This window comes from Solanum dulcamara, chromosome 11, assembly GCF_947179165.1.
Source record: "Solanum dulcamara chromosome 11, daSolDulc1.2, whole genome shotgun sequence".
NCBI lineage: Eukaryota > Viridiplantae > Streptophyta > Magnoliopsida > Solanales > Solanaceae > Solanum > Solanum dulcamara.
The window spans coordinates 28590703-28609710 of record NC_077247.1 but is presented as its reverse complement, the minus strand read 5'-3'; the positions used below and the strand labels follow the sequence as shown (position 1 = coordinate 28609710).

Genomic DNA, 19008 nt, shown 5'->3' with positions numbered 1-19008 from the left:
CTCGTTATTCTTCCTCTTCAATGGATCTAACCTCTCAAACATAGAAGTTCTTATAGTTGATTTCCCAAGTTGATCAAAGATAAAAGGCCTTTTGTTGGAAGTAGTAGACTCATCATCTACAGTGATATAGTTATTGCTTGTCCTTTTTATAGAGATGCAAACTAGCGGTGGCTGGATATAACCTAAACCTTCGATTGCTTTCCTGGTTGTATCTTCCGATATGAGTTTTTCTAACCTTGATGGCTTATTAGGGTTGTATCCATCCTTTACAAATAACTTATAAGCATTTGGGTCAAAGACTTCTCATGTATGTCTTGTGGGAAGTACCATATCCTCTGATGGATTTTGAGCAATCGACTTTCCCGGTAGCTTCGAATACAAGTTTATTGCATTAAGTTATTTGATGGGAAGAGTTAGTCCCTTAAGTATGTTTCCTTGGATGCAAGATGATTGAACTTTTCCTTTATTCACTTTCAAAATGTAGTGGAGTATAGAAGCCGACTTCTTTTTTGAGGAAATGATCTTCCCTTTATACAAAATAGAACAAGGCTCTTTATTATCAACCTTGAATTTTCCAACAGCCATCTCAATTCTTTTGCCTGCAAGCTTATTAGACTTGGTCAATTCGATGTCGTAGAGTTTTGCCTCCTTCAGAACGTAACTCTTCAGATAAAATTTTGCATCGGCAAAGTGTGACTTGACTTTAGTGAAAGGATTATCATCAACAACTATTTTCCTTTCAATTCCGTCATCAAGGTATTTCAAACATTGATAGTAAGAAGATGAGACAATTTTATTCTCGTGTACCCAAGGCCTGCCAAGAAATATGTTATATAAAGTCTTTGCATCGATCACATGCATCCATGTGCTTGATCGCAAGTCTTCCATATGGATTTCTAACTTGATAGAGCCTATGGACCTGTAATCTCCTTGATTGAATCCTTGAATCAAACAACTTTCACTAAGTTCTTCGATTATGATGGCAAGTTCCTTCAAAGTGTGGATGGGCAGAATGTTAACTCCAGATCCGTCATCTATCAGGATTCTGTTTATCTTCTTTTCTAGAACATGACCCACCATATAGAAGGGACGATTATGTAGTGTTTCACCAAACAGAAGATCGTCATCTCGAAATGTTATTTTTGTATCACATGCATGTACTTCTTGGGAAGAAAGCTCAGCAAAACTTTTAGAAGGTGAAAGAGATGCCTTTGATAAGATTTCACATGTTGTTTTTTCTTTGTTAGCAAAAGATGGTTTTAGTGAGGTTTTACTCACTGTCTTTTCTTTGTCGGCATTAAAATATGATGCCTTGATTCTATCTTGAGTAGCTTTTGCATAGAACCAACTTGATAAGAATTCCTATAGAGTCACATAACGTCGATGTTTCTGGTGGTGATGTATTTCAGCCTTTGCCCTCTTGAGATGCTTGTTTGGTTTGTACTTCTTCAGTATCCTCATCATCTTTCTTCTGATTGGTTGCTCGAATGGTTCTTTTTGCGAACTTTTCTTGTTGCATCTTGCCTAGTCACAAGAATCCAACCTTCATCATCGTCTACATCAACTTGGTATTTTTCTTGCTCCAACGACTCTTCTTCGTGCTTTTCAGAGATAAACATTTAGACTGGATCAAGTGAGCCAAATGTGATAGAGATTTGGTTAGAACTTGCTTTTTCATCATCAAAGACGATTTTCTCTTCGTTAGCCAATCGCATAACTCTATCCTTGAAGACAATCTTTTTTCAAGAGGATGACTTACAAGTCTATGATACTTGCAATAATTTGGGTCATTAGTTTTTCCAGCTTCATCAGGTCGCTTCATCTCTAGCAACTCAATGAGTTTTAGTTCGAACAACTCATAAAATGTTTTAGAGACGTCGGAATCTAGGAATGAGTATTCCTTTTCTTGCATCTCCCTCAAGGTCAAATTTCGGTTCAGATGCTCTTGAAAAGTCGTCTTCACACTTTTATTCTTGTTTTCCTTTGTGGTAAACTTCACAAGTGACACATTAATATTCATGGATTCTTTGTCATTCCTAGGCACAAATTTCGTCCACCTTTTGGGTTCATGTTTGTCCTTTTTTTTGCGAGGATCATGGACAAACGTCACATCTTTTCCAGCAGAAGACATGCTTAACTCCATATCATGAGTGCAAGTAGCTAAATCTTCGAAAGACTTTGGTTTTATTCCTTGTAAGATGTACAGAAGCTCCCAGTGCATTTCTTGGATACACATTTCTATGGCACAAGCTTCACTGAGTCTATATTTGTAATTTAGGCTTGCATTTATCCATTGATTTATGAAGTCTATGACTGGTTCATCCTTTCTTTGATGAGTATTTGTGAGTTATACCATTCTCACAGTGCGCCTTGTGCTATAGAAGCGATTAAGAAACTCATGCTCTAGTTGCTCCCAACTATCGATAGAATTGGGATCGAGATTAATGTACCAATCAAAGGCATTTTCTTTTAGAGAGAGGATAAACTTCTTCACAAGATAGTCTCCATAGGTCCCAGCATTATTGCACATCTCCACAAAGTGTGCAACATATTTCTTTGGGTTTCCTTTTCCCTCAAACTGCTGAAATTTTAGGGGTTAATAACCGAAAGACATTTTGAAGATATCAATTCTTGCAGTGTACGGCTTGGCATACATATGGGAAGACTTGGTGAAGATTTCATATTTATCTTTGATGGCCCTTTCGATTAACTCCTTCAATTGATCGGGTGGTATCATCCCTTCATAAGAGACTAGCATCTCCTGAACAGACGGTGCTTTCTTTCCAGGATCTTTAATGTCTTAAACTTCTACACCCTTTCCAAGCGCATGACTGGCATCTCCATCTAAGAGAACCTCCATCCTATCCATTAACTTATCAATTTGAGACTCTTGATGGTATACATGCTTCATCAATCCTTCAACTAACCTCGTCAGATTTGCAAGTTGTTCCTCCATGGATGAAGCGTCAGTTACCATTGCTTTCATGATCATTAAGGTTGTGGGAGAGTAGCATGGATTGTCGTATAAGTTGATCTTCAATGGACTCACATTATGCGATGCATGTGGAGAGGACCTACCAGTTGAATCATGATTCCCATTTGTGGTAGAGTCTTTTGAGCCAGAGCGCTCGAGTAGAGCTAAAGTCTTCTTAATCCTTTCTACAATACTTCTTCCTCCTTCTGAAGTATTTGTGGAGGACTTTGATTCTCTTGGAGTTGAAGACCCAAAAACTGGAGTTGATGTGGATGAAACTTAATGTGTTTGTTGTCCCAACATAGTGGCCTTGCACCACATGATATCTCCAAAGCTTCCGAAGGTAATACCAAGGATTCCTTCTACATCAACAGAGAACTTGGAGTCAGCAATCTTGGAGGAAGTTGATCTTCTTAGAAATCATTTTGATATTCTCTAATGCTTGAAAAGTTGAGATGAGAGGTAGAGATTGTCCCACTGGGCGTGCCAGAATTTGTAGACAATAAAATTCACGTCGAGAAAATAATAATTAAGAACGAAAAATATTGCAACAATCTCTATGAATACTCTTATTCTTCCTTTCAAATATAAATTTAAGGGCTTTGTAAGCTTGATCTTGAATCTTGAACTTGATCTTGACTTACACTTGAATTCAAGGGCTTTTGAGCTTGTTCTTGAATTTAGCGGTCTTGATCTTGACTTGTTCTTGAACTTTAATGTTTGTGTGCTTAAATTCTAGAACTTTTAGCTTAGAGAAATATGTGGCGTTTGATCCACGAGCTCTCTCTAACTTTTTTGTTAGAATTCTAGTCCCTTTTATGAATTACGAGGACCTCTATTTATAGTTGTGGAATAGAGAAGTTGTGATAAGAATAGACTTTCATCCGGCCAATCAGATTTAAGTGACATGACATAATGGGCTTTAGCAAATGGACTTGTCATTTTGACACATGACATGACCCTATTGGCTTATTTGTTTGATTTGGCATGCCACGTCATTTGACACGTGACACCAAATTGGGCCTCTAGGATGAGAGGGTATTGGGTTTTGAAAAGGTGGACTCATCATTTGTGACCCAACTCAATGAATTTTAATTTTTAATTAAATCCATATTTATTGGACTTAAATAATCAACCCAATTATATTAATCCATAATATTTATTTGAACTAATATGTCTTGAATTTAATATAACTTGAATCATTTTATAAATTTTTATTTAATAAATTTTAAATAATTACACCATCAATTCAAAAACAAGTGAAGCCTTTGAGTTGACGATCATGAGGAGAAATTCTTTCTATTTAAGATAGTCTAGAGATTGTAATTCACGTAATTTATTAAGATACAAATATTTATTATTTAAGTACTATATTTCTTGTCTATAATTTGTCACATGCGAAATTTGGTGTTAGAATACCAAATTGTATTTTACCAAGAATAGAGATAAATATTTCTAGGTTATCCTACATAACTAAGTTATAAATAACAAGCACATTTAATAAGAAAAAATTCAAGAAAAGGTGGACTGCAATTAGTTGTTAAAATGTTGATAGCATTATCATTACTAGAAGCATTATCTAAATAAATAGCGGTATCATTGTTACTAATTGCATAAAAATCGCTAATTTTACATACATTTTTTGAAATAATGACTTTCATCAATATATCTATATGTTGTATTATATTTTTGCATTGTTTACATTTTATCTATCCAATGATATGTAATTGTTAGGTACTCATTATTATAGTATCCACATTGAAATCCGATTAAATTTGGATTCACACTCAATCTCTTATTCAATTTCCCTTTCCTTTGAGCGAGATTGAGACAATTCAGAATTGAAGGCAAAAAGAGATTGAAAGAATTCGACCCATTGTACACCTCCTCACACATTTTGGTGACTCATTAATGAATAAATAATCTAATTCTCTAATTAATTAACACCGTTTGCTTTGGTAGAGATTGCCATGGTTAGCTGTCTTTCATTCATACAACGTTAATTACACTAAACACTCATGTAATGTAACTCAGATTTGAAGAGTCTTTGTATTTTCAATAACTTATACCCCCTTATGAGGTATACACACAATGAAGTATATTAAAAGATAAAGTAAAATTTAATTCTGGGTAACAAATCAATGTTATTAAATAAAGTTACTCACAACTAGTTATATTTTAAGCCATATGATTGTATAAATATAGTTCACATGGTTAGGTTGATAGAAAATAAACTCATTATTCCCGATTTTCCTCTGCAAAGTAATTTAACTTTAAATTTTTTAATTTACCTTTAATAATATATCTTTATCATTATAAAATGTCATGATATATTTAAGATTACAAAATTCAAACTTTATATTTTAAATTTTGTAGCCCATCAAATAATGTTACCTTACCTAAAATGAAATCTGTGAAGTAATTAAGAAGACAAGCATATTATTTTGGATGATTTAGGTGAAAAGTGATGACATTTAGAAACTTGTTATAACCAGCGTGTCAATTTACCGCGTTCAATAAATCAAGAACTTGCAACATCAATAAATCAAGAATCCCCTCTTTCTTAAACCCTTTGTATAATTTGAATGGACAATTTACCGCGTCCAAGAAATCATCAACGTTAAATTCAACTTATATCAGAGCCTTTGCCATCTTTTTTTTTTCTGATCTGTTTAAGAATTCATTAACAATTATTTTCTTCACTCTCTTAATTTCATTCGTCAAAGCTATTGCTTTCTAACACAGTTTGTCTCTGTTTCTTGAAAAAAATTCTATTTTCTATGGGAATGCTAAATGAAGACGATGATGGTGGTGGGTCGGAGGAGAAGTCCTGCATTACACATTTCGAAGAAGAAGAGGAAAAGTATGTTGTTGAAGATCATGAGAAAGATGAGGCGTTTAGAAAGAATCCGTATATGTGTGAACATTCTGTTGATCACTACTACTATCTTTTGCCAAGGGCTAAAAGAAGCAAAACTTTCAGAAGAAACGAGCCTCCTACTTCCACGTCACAGAATAAGGGTATCAAAATTCGAATCTCTCTTAAACGTAAAACAATCGAAAGGAGACCATTCCATGGAGAGAAACAGGACTCAAACTCTGTTGGATGAAAAACAGAGTAAATGGGAAGATAGAGAGAAAAAGAGAAGAAAGATTAAACCATTGATTGATCGTCCAGGTTTGCCAGTTGAGTTGAAGGAGAAGATTTCAAGAATGGGTGTTCAAATTTCTCACGTGAAACTCGTGATTCAGAAAGTTCTCAATGATACAGATTTGAGTTATAAGCATATGCGTATGTCAATCCCCATCAACCAAGTGGAGAGAAAGGATTTCTTGACACCACAACAGAAAATGGTGTTGGAGACAAGAGATATTGAGTCCAATAAGAAGACCAAGATGCAGTTCAACTTAATTGAGCCTTCACTTGAACAAACAAAAATTCATTTGGAAAAATGGGACATGAGTAATAGTTCAAATTATGTGTTATTGAATGATTGGATGCAAGTAGTAGAAAGGAATAAGCTCAAGTCTGGAATGGTAGTGCAGTTGTGGTCATTTCATCAACATTTGGTTCCATGGTTGGCTCTTGTTTTGGTTCCACAATAATTTAGATGTTGATTTCATGTGTAACTATTTAGTGCAGTTTCCCAAATTTTGTTTAGAATTAGTGTTTGTAGTAAACTTCTTTTATTATTTTTGACTGGAATCATTTTAGTTTGTTTGTATACTTGGAAGTGTATGATATATAGGTTTTTAATATCAGATTCTTTATTGCCTTTACTCTTAGTTGGTAGTTCACCTTTTCTTATTTGTACTCTAAACTAGAGAGAAGATGCTCGGGCATAGCATGGGCCCGACGTGTTATCTTCAGCTGCAGTGATAACAATAAACTCAATGCTCCATATTGAAATCAAAATAAATAATCAGATTCCAACGATTTTTCCATACAACATGCGCATAATGTTGCTATTCTCTTTACACTATGTGTCAAAAAGGACATAGGGATGATGCCTCCAACAACCAATTCAGAGTCTCACTTACTTCGTCTTTTTAATTTCACCATGCTTCTTGCCGTCACAACAGGTATCATTATCTGCATTCTGTTATTAAGTAGCCTTGTCTTACAGGTTTGTGTTGCATATCTTGCTCTGTTCAGTGTGTGTGTATGCATGACTAATAAATCACACTTTCCATATAGGGGAAGTTTTAATAAGTATTTTGATACTATCACCAGGTTAGAGAAATCAAGGGCTCAAAAGAGCAGCACAAGTCATGCATATTATGTTTCTAACACTTCTCCTTGTTTTTCAAATGAACACTGGTGATGGAGAACCAAGATTGTAGAGATGTAACTGCTATTCTGCTAAGTCGAACAAACATATCCTTTCGTCTTTTTAGTATTACGAATGATTCAGTTGAATGTAGATATAAAAAAGTTGGTGAACCAAACATATCCTTTTAGTCAAGACACGCTTCTTCCCAGATCTCGAAATATCACTCAGGCAATTTAAAAACAAACCTCTTTTCATAAGCTCTAATATTAATTGTTACAGAGCAATTGGCCAATTAGCCTTAATGCTGAAGTTACAGAAGAAATGCACAATTGAGAATTTCAATGCAGAATGTCCCTAAGGATTCAGCATCCTCAGGAATAAGCTTACTGATGGGACGACAGCATATGGGACATTTGCATCGTTGTACTGGAATATGATATGGTCCTAGACCAATTGACGTGGCTATTTTGTTTTATGGGAAGTTCAAGATTCATTCTGCTATGCTTGATGTTCCACATGAAAGAATCTGGGAGAGACCTTTTATTGATCTACTAAGTTCAGACATAGATAACGATACAATTGCACGTTGGCATTCATTTTCTAAGCATTCAAGCTATCCTGCTTCACTTTCTGTTTCTTTCAAGACATCCCTTCAACCTGTTGCTCGTAATTTCTCTACCCTTTGTTGTGTTCTTTGTGTTTTTCGTTGTTGCAGTTGTTTCGTTTTTGGTCTAATGCTGTGCACAGGAAAGTATTTGTTGTTTTGTTTGTTTGACTGAATTCATTTTTTTTAATGAAGTGAATTATATGTGAGAATTTAAAAGTTATCCACTGAAGGAGAATTAGATAGGCTAATTCCTGTCATACAGGCTGCAATATCCAAGTTGCTTCAGAGTAAAACATACTTATATCCAAGTTGCTTCAGAGTAAAACATACTTATACTACACGATATCACAGATGTGGAACATTGAGGGAAGTCGTAAAAGTGATCAACATAGTCAACTAAACCAATATTCAAGATTGCTTCACCCTCGTTTCTCCAATCCTCGCCCTTTACCAAGGCCATTCCAAGTCGTCTTCTAGTTCTGATAAGGCAGCCTCCTCAGCATATTTCTCATGATAGATATCAATGTCACTATCATCTTCTGTTCCAGCATCTATAGAGCCTTCATGAAAGCATGTTACTGATCAGTAACAAGAAAAATAAGTAGGATTTTGGGAAACAGAAAGCTTATAAACCTTAAACCTGTAGTACTTACTCTGCACAAAATCTTCGAATAACTTTTTGTACAAAATCAACCTCATTGCTGCTTGTTTCCTTTGGTGTCCGTTAAACAAAAAGTAGTCTGGGTGAGAAAAGCAGTAATGATTCCATGCTAGCTGATACACAGGCATATAACTTTCCATGACACAGTGTCCAGATAGATAAGCACTAGGATCACTACTTTTAATTGCAAACTCGTTTGACGCACTACTTGATGCTACGGATAGATCTTTTTCTATCGTGTCACACTCAAGGCTGACTCCAAAATCTTTCATCTGAAAAGTACAACTCCAACCTATTACTGAGACATTAATCTCATCACCAGCTTCTAGGTACTTCCCCAGTTTCCAGTGGCATAAAAATGTTATGTTTTCATTTGGTCCTGGAATGCCAATGAATGTTGGGGCATAAATCCATTTGACACCCTTGGACAAATTATTCAGTTTGATGAAAAAGGAATACCAGTTACCTAGTTGGTTTTCATCCCAGCATCGAGATTTCTGATGATTGGAACGTGAATATACAATGCAGATATTAAGTCCTATTATCTTTGTATTAGTATGAGAATCCACTTTCAGAGTCAATAAGCTTTCTTCACCCTTCCTGATGCACCAACTTGGGATCTCACTTCCAGGAAAGTAAGTGCTGAAGATGCCAAACTCATAGAGTCCCTAAGTGAAAAAGAAATATTTAGCATGAAAAAATTGACATAGGAGATTTCTCGTTCCTTCTGAATAAACATGTTTTGTTAATTGTCAGGGTGGTTTTAGTAGGAAGGAAGCTTATAAGACAGATGACAATCATTTGACAGACGACGCTTACCTGCACTGAATATGTCTTTTTTGTGTTGGTAAGCCTGTTAAATAGTTCCACATCTGCATTTTGTATATCATCCATGTTGAGATGGTTCAGAGTGTTGACCATTTCCTCTTCAAAATTTCTTATTGGCTCCAGCTTGAACAGTCCAGGAATCTCAGTTAGTTTCTCATTGCCTCTAACATCCAAGAATAATGTGTGAGTCTCCAACAGGCTTGGCAGAGTTGTAACTCTTTCTAGTGATGTGCATTCGGTAGCCTTCAGCTTGATGAGCCTTGAAGGAAGATTGGGGAGCGATTGGAGTCTTGGGCATGCGTCTAGCCAAAGGTCCTGTAGCATGCTTAGATTTGTGATACTCTGTGGCAGGTTAGAAATCAGGTTTCCACTTAGATTCAAATGCCGTAATGAGAGAAGGTTGTTAACACCAAGTGATAGAGCATCATCTGTTAGCTTGCATCTTGCCAGACTTAAGCTAACCAGGGAACTTGATAAAGAATATAATGAGAAGGTGTCATAATGTGGGGATTTTCTTAATTTGGATGACCATGATTGCCAGAGTGTAACCCATGATTTCTCGAGATCATAATTAATTTCATCTGCATGGAGGGTCTTCAAAGATTCCAGCTTTCCTAGATCAATTGTTGATAGAGGAAGTCCAGAACAGCCAGAAATAATGAGTGTTTCCAAGGACTTGAGCTTACAAAAGCTTCTTGGAAGATTCGATAGACTCTTGCAGTCTCTCAGGTTCAAGAGAACAAGTGCCTCTAGATCTCCAATCGATTCATGAATATGGAACAATCTTACACAATCCATCAAAATGAGTTTTTCCACATTAGGAAGCCCAGAAAAATCAGGAGTTCTTCTTAGGAAATGGGAATGACTGAGATTAAGAATTTTTAACAACTTGAGCATCTGCAATAGCCAATAACAACTACATCAGGTCTATTGACATAGTATCAACTTTCCTACTGTCAATGCCAAAGCTGAAGATAAAAGATTTACCCGAGTTCCCTCCCACGCTTGTTGTAATCTGCTCCTCCTCATATCAAGAGCAACCAGGCTCTCCAAAGGAAAATCTTTTGGAATGGACTTCAACAAGAATCCACGCCAATGAAGCAATTTTAAACTCCTAGGAAACCATTGGTAGCTACCAGTGAATTTTGCTTCTGTAAGCTGTAGAATTCTCAGCTTCTTCATTCTTGAAAATGCATCAATTTCAAACTGTACACCATTTGAAGTTTCTGAAAAGACATTTCTGAACAGCTCGAGAACAGTTAAACTCTGTCTCCCATGTGAGTTAGCATCAGTCATTCTCAATGATCTTTCACCTGCAGGATATTCAAATTGGCGGTGCCCAACATCATTTCCGTTCAATTTTTGCCCGACACAATTTACTTCCTTCAGCATCCGGATGTCAAGAACTAGACCTTGGATCCTTTCAGTACCCTGCAGGAAAACGAAAAATCATACATTGAGGCACATATATATGGATGATTGTGCATTAAAAATCAAAGAGTCAGATTTCTTACTGTTTTCCCCTGCAATATGTTGAAGGCATCTTTGTGTTTCCAAATCCTGCTTTGTTTCCTAGGCTCCCAAGGGGATTCTTCCCGAATAATTTCTCTTCCCATGTCTTGAAGTAATTGATGCACCATCAGTTTGTTATGGTCAATTGCTAATAGGCATCTGTCAACAAGAATCTGAATGCCAACTACTGAAAAAAATCCACATCCATCTAGTATTGTTACTGCATAATCTTTGTCCTTACCAGCAAAGAAACAGACAATATCAAGGAATATATTTTGAACATTATCATCTGGTAGACATTCATAACTTATCCTTAGCTTTTCAAGGATTTTACTGTCTGGAATAGCCTTCAATTTCCTTAATGCACTTTCCCAAACCTCTATACTTATGTCACCAAGAGAGGAACCCAAAACTTTAAGAGCTAACGGAATTCCTTTACAATGATGTACAACATCTATTGTAAGATCCATATATTCTAAAGGGGGGCTTTCTTCCCCAAATGCATGCCAACTGAACAGTCGAAGTGATTCTTTGGCATCCAAAGACTTTAGCTTATACATCCTACATCGACATGCTTCAGTATAACTTAATAAGTGACCATTTCTTGTTGTTATGATAATTTTGCTACCTGGATAAAACCATTGCCTCATACCGACTACAGCATTTAGCTGATCTATGTTGTCTATGTCATCAAGAACAAGAAGAACTCTCTTGCAGCTGATGGCTTCTTGAATCTTGATGGACCCTTCATTGACATTATATATCTTTTCAACATTCTTCCCAATAATATTCGAAAGAAGTTGTCTTTGTAGACGAGCTAATCCATCATACTTTTCTAAAACTTTTCTCACATCTGCAAGGAAGCTACTGCCTTCAAATCTCTCAAAATTCAGGTTATAAGCTGTTTTGGCTATTGTAGTCTTGCCAATACCTCCCATACCATGTATTGCAAGAATATCTACATTATTGGATCCCTCTTGTAACCACAAATCAATTTCTTTGACTCGAGAATCTATTCCGATTGGATGGGGAGCAACACTTAATACAGTGCGTCTCAATTTTCCTACAACCACTTTGACGATTTCTTGTATAAACCTTGACTCAGATCTGAAATATTTTAAATAGCATGTTACTAACAAGAATTTAATGACATAAAACAAGAAAATTCAGAAAATATTACCCATCAACTTGTAAGACCATTCCTCCCAAATCAGCAACTTCTCTTAAAGCAGCCCTCCATTGATCCACTTTCTCTGTTTTATATCTCTCTTCAAACTTAAAGAAAGGTTCTTCAAAGTTCCCTTTCTGCTTCCTCACATCTGATGGATCTACATGATAAAACACAGGGAGAAGAAAATGGCCAAAAGCTCTCCTGGTTTCAATCATATGAATGAGTTCATCAAGGCATCTATGTGAAGAAGCATAGTCTTTTGAAATGACAGCTATAAGAATTCTTGATTCTTGAATTGTATTCTGCAGCTTTTTCTCAAGCTCTTTATCATCAGATCTGAATGATGAGAAGACACCAGCATTTAACAAAGCTGTATGAAGATGATGTCCAAATGTTTTGCTTCTGAAACTTAAAAATGCATGATGAACAAACTGATGATACATGGAATCCAAGTGAGAAAAGCAATGGAGTGCATGAGTAGGGAGGCTACTTTAAGAGTCAAAATTAATCATGTTAAATATTCCATGTTAAACATGGTCCTTCTTTCCTCTTTAACTCATAATTAAATATTCTTTAAAAGTTTTATTTGATTAGTTAACTTTACTTTTATGTTTTCTTTTTTGTTGTTGTTGTAAATTAATAAATTGTGTTATCAGATCAGAATCATTTAAAAAACAGAATTAGAAAAGGAAGCCAATAGATATGTTACTCAAGAAAGTATGTATATATAATTTGTAGTTGTGTGGTGTAAGGGTCATTTTCGGAAATTTGCGTGAAATTACCATTTTATTCCTATCATTAGTATCTCTGAGTGTTATTTATTCCGTTTTTTTGTTTGAATGTGTTAAAATCTTAATAGTTAGTAAATTGGGCAAATTCTTGAGCTTTATAGAATTAAGAAGTGAAAAAGTATTTTTGGGACCAATCGGAACTACGGGTCTTGGAACGGGATTCCGTCAGTTCCATCAGCTCCAAAATGTGAAAACTAATCTAGGGGAGTTGTCGAAATTATATTTGGAGTTTATATGTGAATTTGAGGTCTCAAGTTTGAAAGTTAGTTTTAAATGAGTTAAGTTTGACTTTGGTCAACAAATCGAATTTGGAGACTCGGATTGGATTTCTGATGATTCCAACATTTTTGGGGGGGTGTATGTGTGTGTGTGTGTGATTCTAACGCTATAAATGACTTTGTTGTAATTTTTAGAGGTTTCGAGGGTATTTTGGAGGTATTTCAAGCGCCTAAACTAGTTTAGTAGTAATTTATCGAATTTCGAGTCAAGGAGACCTCGAATTTAAATTATGATGATTCCACTGAGTCAGGAATGTCAAATTTAGTAGGAGTTCATATAAGGTTTGTGTATATGGGATTTCGAACGAATCGCGAGAGCCCGATCGGAGAATGTGAGTTTGGGATTTTTCTGGTTATGGTGCAAGCATTTTTGTTCATCGCGGTCACGATGAGTCAAATAAATGGTCTTCGCGATCACGAGGGATGTTTCGCGATCGCGATGGGTTATTCCATCCTGTGTCTTTCGCAATCGCGAGAGTTAGTGGCTCGCGATTGCGATGCATAGTTCTTGGCTGAACAATGTTCAACTTCGGGAGAAACCCTATTTTCATCATTTTTGAGTTCTTGAGCTTCTTGAGGCGATTTTGAGAAGACATTTTGGAGTAAAATTATTTTTTAACCTAAAACCTTCCCTTTTCATTAATTATTTGATGATTTTAACTCTAAATTTTAGTTTCAAACTCCAAAACTTCTTGGTTCTTCCCTAATTTAAATGTAAGGAAATTGATGATTCCTAACTCATTTATTACTCTATTTTTATGGATTTTTCAATCATGAGTTCTTTATTACTAGTAGAACGTGACTTTGCAATAAAATTTCAGATTTTTGCCTTTTCGAAATTTATTAATTTTTGGACTGTTGTACCCCCGATTTTGAAACCTATCAATATGAGTGTTATTGAACTCCTTATGATATATATGATTCATTCTTGATAGTGAGTTATTTTTTCGGGCGTTGAATTCAAAGGTTGTTAGTCTGGTAAAGCATTCGAGTGTTGTTTCAGTAATTGAGGTAGGTTTGGTTATCCTTCTTAAGGCTTAGTTGGGGTGATTAGTCAAATTCTATATTTTAGATTTCGAGATGGGGTTGTAATGTAGTTTGGAACTGATAAGTTATATTGTGATGCCCGTGTGAGGGCTTATATGTGCTCTGTAGCCCGTGTGGGGGCTTTATGTGATATTTTATCTATGATTGAGATATGTAATTCATGACATAACTGAGTTAGAAATGTGAAGAGGTTATTTGACTTGTAATGCCCGCCTGAGGGGTTGAGTTGGGTTTTTTTTTAGCGTGCTTGAGTATTGAAATATTTTTGAGAAATGGGCGAACATATAAATCAAAGTATTTCCTTCCCATTACTATCTACTGAGAGTGAATATCATGTTTGGTGAAATTTTGAGAACTTTGAACCTTGTACTACATGTTGAGTTGAATATTACTTCTATGACTTATATGTTGTAAATGCATTCATCCTCATTCATATTATCATTGATCATTGGGAAATTGAGATCTCTGGAAATTCTTTTTGAGAAAGAAAATGTGACATCTTTTGTATCCTTGACCACGAGTAGGTGGCAAGTGGATGAGATATTAGTATCATGAGTCATTGGCCATGAGCTGGGTGGCGAGGTAGTTGATACATTGAGATTGTGACGAGGTATATGGTCTGTGAGACCCCTATGGGTCCTGCTTAGTAGCACGCTCATCAGGTGTATACGACAGGTTGTTCGACAACCTTGATACCACCGTACCATCATATCATTGCATCACCATAATGCATTACATTACATTGATACTTGTGATATTTGTTCTATCTGTTTACTTATGATATTGAACTATAATTATGTGTTTACCTTATTCACGCCGTTTTATATAAATTGGCGGCAGCGTAGCCGGAGTGACACTTATCTGCGTGAAGGTGGAAGCGTTCCTTAGTTTATTCCATAGTTTTTGATTAATTTCTTATACTCATTCGGTTAAACCTACTGAGCACATGTGAATTATGTTCACCCTACTTCTATGTCTCTTTTGATGTAGATACTAGACAGGGTGTCAATTGCGGTAGTTGATTCCAGCAAGATACATCATCATCGGATCAGTGGTGAGATCTTGAGATCCAGATCGCCGCTAGTCCATATTTCCTTTATAGTTTTTTTCTATATTCGAAAACTCAAACAGTGTAATCAAACTTAGATTTGTATTTAGATTCTCTTAAGCTTGTGATACCATGTTTTGGGATAATTTCGTTATTGTCCTTTTATTGCATTTATTTGTTGCCTGACTTCCCTTTGGGAGTCTCGTATGGTTTCTAATTTTAGGCTTAAATATCGGAATGGGGTTTGGGATGTGTGCATCATGACCTTAATTTTTGGGTTGTGATAAATTGGTATAAGAGTACCAGGTTCACCGGTCTCATAAATTAAAGTGCAGGGTTTCTAGTAGAGTCTTGTAGATCGGTACGTAGATGTCCGTATGTATCTTCGATAGGCTACAAGATACTTGTTAGGATATGTTCCTTCTTTTGATTCCTTTCGTGCGAGTATTTATATCAAGTGTTGTATACCTCTAATCTATCCCTTCTGCGTAGATGGTAAGGATTAGAGCCAGAGTCTCTGAGAGTGAGGCTACACCTGCTGCCCGAGCCCCAGTTCGCTGGCGAGACAGAGGACACGGTGAAGACAAGGGACGAGGCCGAGCAAGGGGAGCGGTACCTGCTCGTGGATGAGCTAGAGAGTCATCGCTTGAGCCAGTGTATGAGCACGAGGATGATTATGAGCAGCAGATGGAGGAGTAGAGGCTAGCCCAGCCTCTTGCTGTCCCTAATAGTGCTCCGATGCTTCAGGATTTATTAATTAGACTATTGGCTAGATTAGATGGTGCTCCGACTCATGGTGTCCTCCTAGGTACTTCAGGATCTCCTATCACAGTTGGTACTACACCACGAGTTTAGGGGGCTAGTGTTGGGTTCCAGACTTCGGGATCTTCTTCTGTGCCTTCTATCATACCCCCAAGATTTACAATTTCGTTAGTTTTTGCTAGTGCTGCCATGTCAATAACTGAGTAGAAGAGCTTTGAAAGATTATTCGATTGGCACCTCCCAAATTTGATGGTACGATACAGGATAGGTTGTTCAACTTGGGTATTCTTAAGGCACATAGACTAGCCTACACTTTGTATCCATTTATAGGAGTGGCCAAGGAGTGGTGGAGGTCGGTTATTGCCTGTAGGCCTGCTGATTCCCATATGATAAGTTGGGAACAGTTTTCAGAGGTATTTCTTGAGAGGTTTATGCCTTATAGCCTTTGTGATCAGCGTAGAGATGAGTTTGACAGACTAAAGCAATGTTCCATATCCGTATTTGAGTACGAGCCTCGCTTTCATGAGTTGTCTTGTTATGCGATATTGAGTATTCCAACTGTGTTTGAGTGGATCTGCAAACTAGTGAAGGGATTCGCTGGTTATCTTCAAAAGACCACAACCTTTCTTGTTCTATCAGGTGGCACTTTCCAGAGTGTTATTGACCACACCAGGATGATAAAGAGCATTCAGCATGCTAGACAGGATGGGGCCAAGAGTTTCCATCGGTAGAGCCAGTTTAGTGGTCATTCCTCTAGAGGAAGAGAGTACTCGGGTTTAGGTACCCATGGTTATTAGGGCAGACCAGTCCAGGCAGCTATTCAGGGCTTATATGGTACAAGTGGATCTAGATTGGGTCAGACTGGTTATAGTGGTTCTTCGGGCTCCAGAGGATTTATTGACACTTCTGGTTATCCTCCACGGGGTTCAGGACCTCGAGGCTACTTAGTGTGTGATGAGTTTGGGCATAAGGCTTAAGATTACCCCAGACGTGTTCCTTCTACTGGACTGCTCGGGACACCGGTTGTTCATCCTACTCCAGCTCCAGCCATGTGAGGCACTACACAAGGCACTATAGGTGTCACTAAGGGTGCCAAGGGTGGATCTAGATGCGATGTTCTTGGTAGGTCGCACGCTAGACGCGATCGTCAGCTATGCTTTGCTATGCTATACCAGAAAGATCTGAGGCAGAGGCTTCTGATGCAGTTATTACAGGTATTGTTCCAGTTTGTCAGCATCCTACTTCAGTATTATTTGATCTAGGGTCTATCTATTCTTATGTGTCAACCTATTTTGATGTGGGTAGCGATTATGTATGTGAGCCTCTTACTGTGCCTATTATTGTTTCTACCCCAGTAGGTGAGTCCTTAGTGGTGGATTGGGTATATCGGGGTTGTTTGGTGGTATTTTCAGGTTGAGAGACTCGTGAAGACTTGATTTTATTAAACATGCTTGATTTTGATGTGATATTAGGTATGAACTGGTTATCTCCTTATCATGCCATATTAAATTGTTATGCGAAGTTCGTGACCGTAGCTTATCCTAGTTTGCCTAGCTTAGTGTGGAAGAGTAATCCTAGTTCGTATTCGAAGGGGGTGATATCTTATATTTGTGCTCATCGTCTGATGGATAAGGGTTGTTTGTCTTATTTGGCTCATGCAGGATCTCACGATGGAGTCTCGTCCTTTAGAGACTACGAGGGTGGTAAGTTTATGAATGTGTTTCCTATAGACTTGCCGAGTGTTCCTCCTGAACGCTATATCAATTTTGTGCTTGATTTGGAGTCGAGCACCAAGACCATCTCTATTTCTCCTTATCCGATGGCTCCAGCGGAGTTGAAGGAGTTAAAAGAACAATTGGAAGATTTGTTGAAGAAGGGGTTTATTTGGCCTAGAGTATCGCCATAGGGTGCACTAGTCTTATTTGTGAAAAAGAAGGTCGGTACTATGAGAATGTGTATTGACTATCGACAGTTGAACAAAGTCACCATCAAGAACAAGTACTTTTTTACTCGCATCGATGATTTATTTGACCAGATTCAGGGTGCATCAGTGTTTTCTAAAATTGATTTTAGGTCGGTTATCATTAGTTGAGAGCTCAGGAATCTGATATCCTGAAGATTACATTCAGGACTCGTTATAGATATTATGAGTTTATGATTATGTCATTCGAGTTGACTAATTCCCCAATTGCTTTTATAGAGTTGATGAACCGGTATTTCGACCTTATCTAGACTCATTTGTGATCGTGTTTATTGATGACATCTTGGTTTATTCTAAGAATGAGGTAGATCATGTTAGGCACTTGAGAACAGACCTCCAGAGGTTGATAGAGGATAAGTTGTATGCAAAGTTCTCTAAATGTTAGTTTTAGCTCTAGTCCGTAGCATTCTTGGGTCATATAGTGACCAATGATGGTATTATGGTCGATTCGACCAAGATTGCAGTAGTTGGTAATTGGGTTAGGCCTACTTTGGTTATCAAGATTCTGAGCTTTATTAGGTTGGTAGGCTATTAACGTTGGTTTGCTCAGGGCTTCTCTTCTATTGCAGCCCCATTAACTAGGCTAACTCAAAAGACCGTGGTATTTCAGTGCACTGATGAGTGTAAGGCGAGCTTTCAAAATCTCAAGGTATAGCCTTTATTGTGTTTTATGATGCTTTGGGAGTTGTCTTAGGTGATGTATTGATGCAAAAGGGTAGAGTTATAGCTTATGCTTCTCGACATTAAAGGTACATGAGAAGAACTATCCTACCCACGACCTAGAGCTGGCGGCGATGGTGTTCGTTTTGAAGTTGTAGAGGCACTATCTCTATGATGTGCATTGTCAGAACTTTACTAACCACCGTAGCCTTAAGTATACTTTTCTCAGCCGAATCTGAACATGAGGCAGCGTAGGTGGTTGGAGTTATTGAAAGACTATGACATCACCATCCTTTATCATCTGGGCAAAGCTAGTATGGTAGCGAATGCCCCAAGTCACAAAGTATCTAATATGGGTAGTTTGACCTTCCTTAAGGCAGATGAGAGGCTTTTGGCTTTAGAGGTTCAGTCATT

General features: G+C 37.1%; 1 protein-coding gene and 1 pseudogene across 4 annotated transcripts; one reads left to right on the top strand and one right to left on the bottom strand.

Moving 5' to 3' along the window:
• The first annotated feature begins 3293 nt into the window (after nt 1–3293).
• LOC129872483 (B3 domain-containing protein At1g05920-like) lies at nt 3294–6701 on the top strand (annotated as a pseudogene).
• Nucleotides 6702–8112: 1411 nt separating this feature from the next.
• Nucleotides 8113–12565, bottom strand: LOC129873014 (disease resistance protein RPV1-like). Of its 4 annotated transcripts, XM_055947991.1 has the most exons (7): nt 12037–12556; nt 10859–11963; nt 10332–10775; nt 9336–10241; nt 8983–9184; nt 8509–8895; nt 8113–8415 (listed from the first exon to the last, which is right to left on the bottom strand). In XM_055947991.1, exons 1-7 carry the CDS (start codon nt 12468–12470, stop codon nt 8303–8305), a joined length of 3591 nt encoding a protein of 1196 aa, XP_055803966.1. In that variant the 5' UTR covers nt 12471–12556; the 3' UTR covers nt 8113–8302. The 4 variants fall into 4 exon arrangements, with proteins under 4 accessions (XP_055803966.1, XP_055803965.1, XP_055803963.1 ...); XM_055947990.1 differs by having other exon boundaries at nt 8113–8406; nt 8509–9184; nt 12037–12561; XM_055947988.1 differs by having other exon boundaries at nt 8509–9184; nt 12037–12557.
• Between the last annotated feature and the right edge of the window lie 6443 nt (nt 12566–19008).

What these genes read in the sequence shown, in the direction of transcription:
- LOC129873014 (XM_055947988.1), bottom strand. Translation starts at nt 12,470, where the DNA reads ATGTATCATCAGTTTGTTCATCATGCATTTTTAAGTTTCAGAAGCAAA. An exon ending in AAAAGACATATTCAGTGCAG is followed by an intron (nt 9,185 to 9,335) that starts GTAAGCGTCGTC and finishes TTTTTCACTTAG; the next exon opens with GGACTCTATGAGTTTGGCAT. An exon ending in ATTCGAAGATTTTGTGCAGA is followed by an intron (nt 8,416 to 8,508) that starts GTAAGTACTACA and finishes GCTTTCATGAAG; the next exon opens with GCTCTATAGATGCTGGAACA.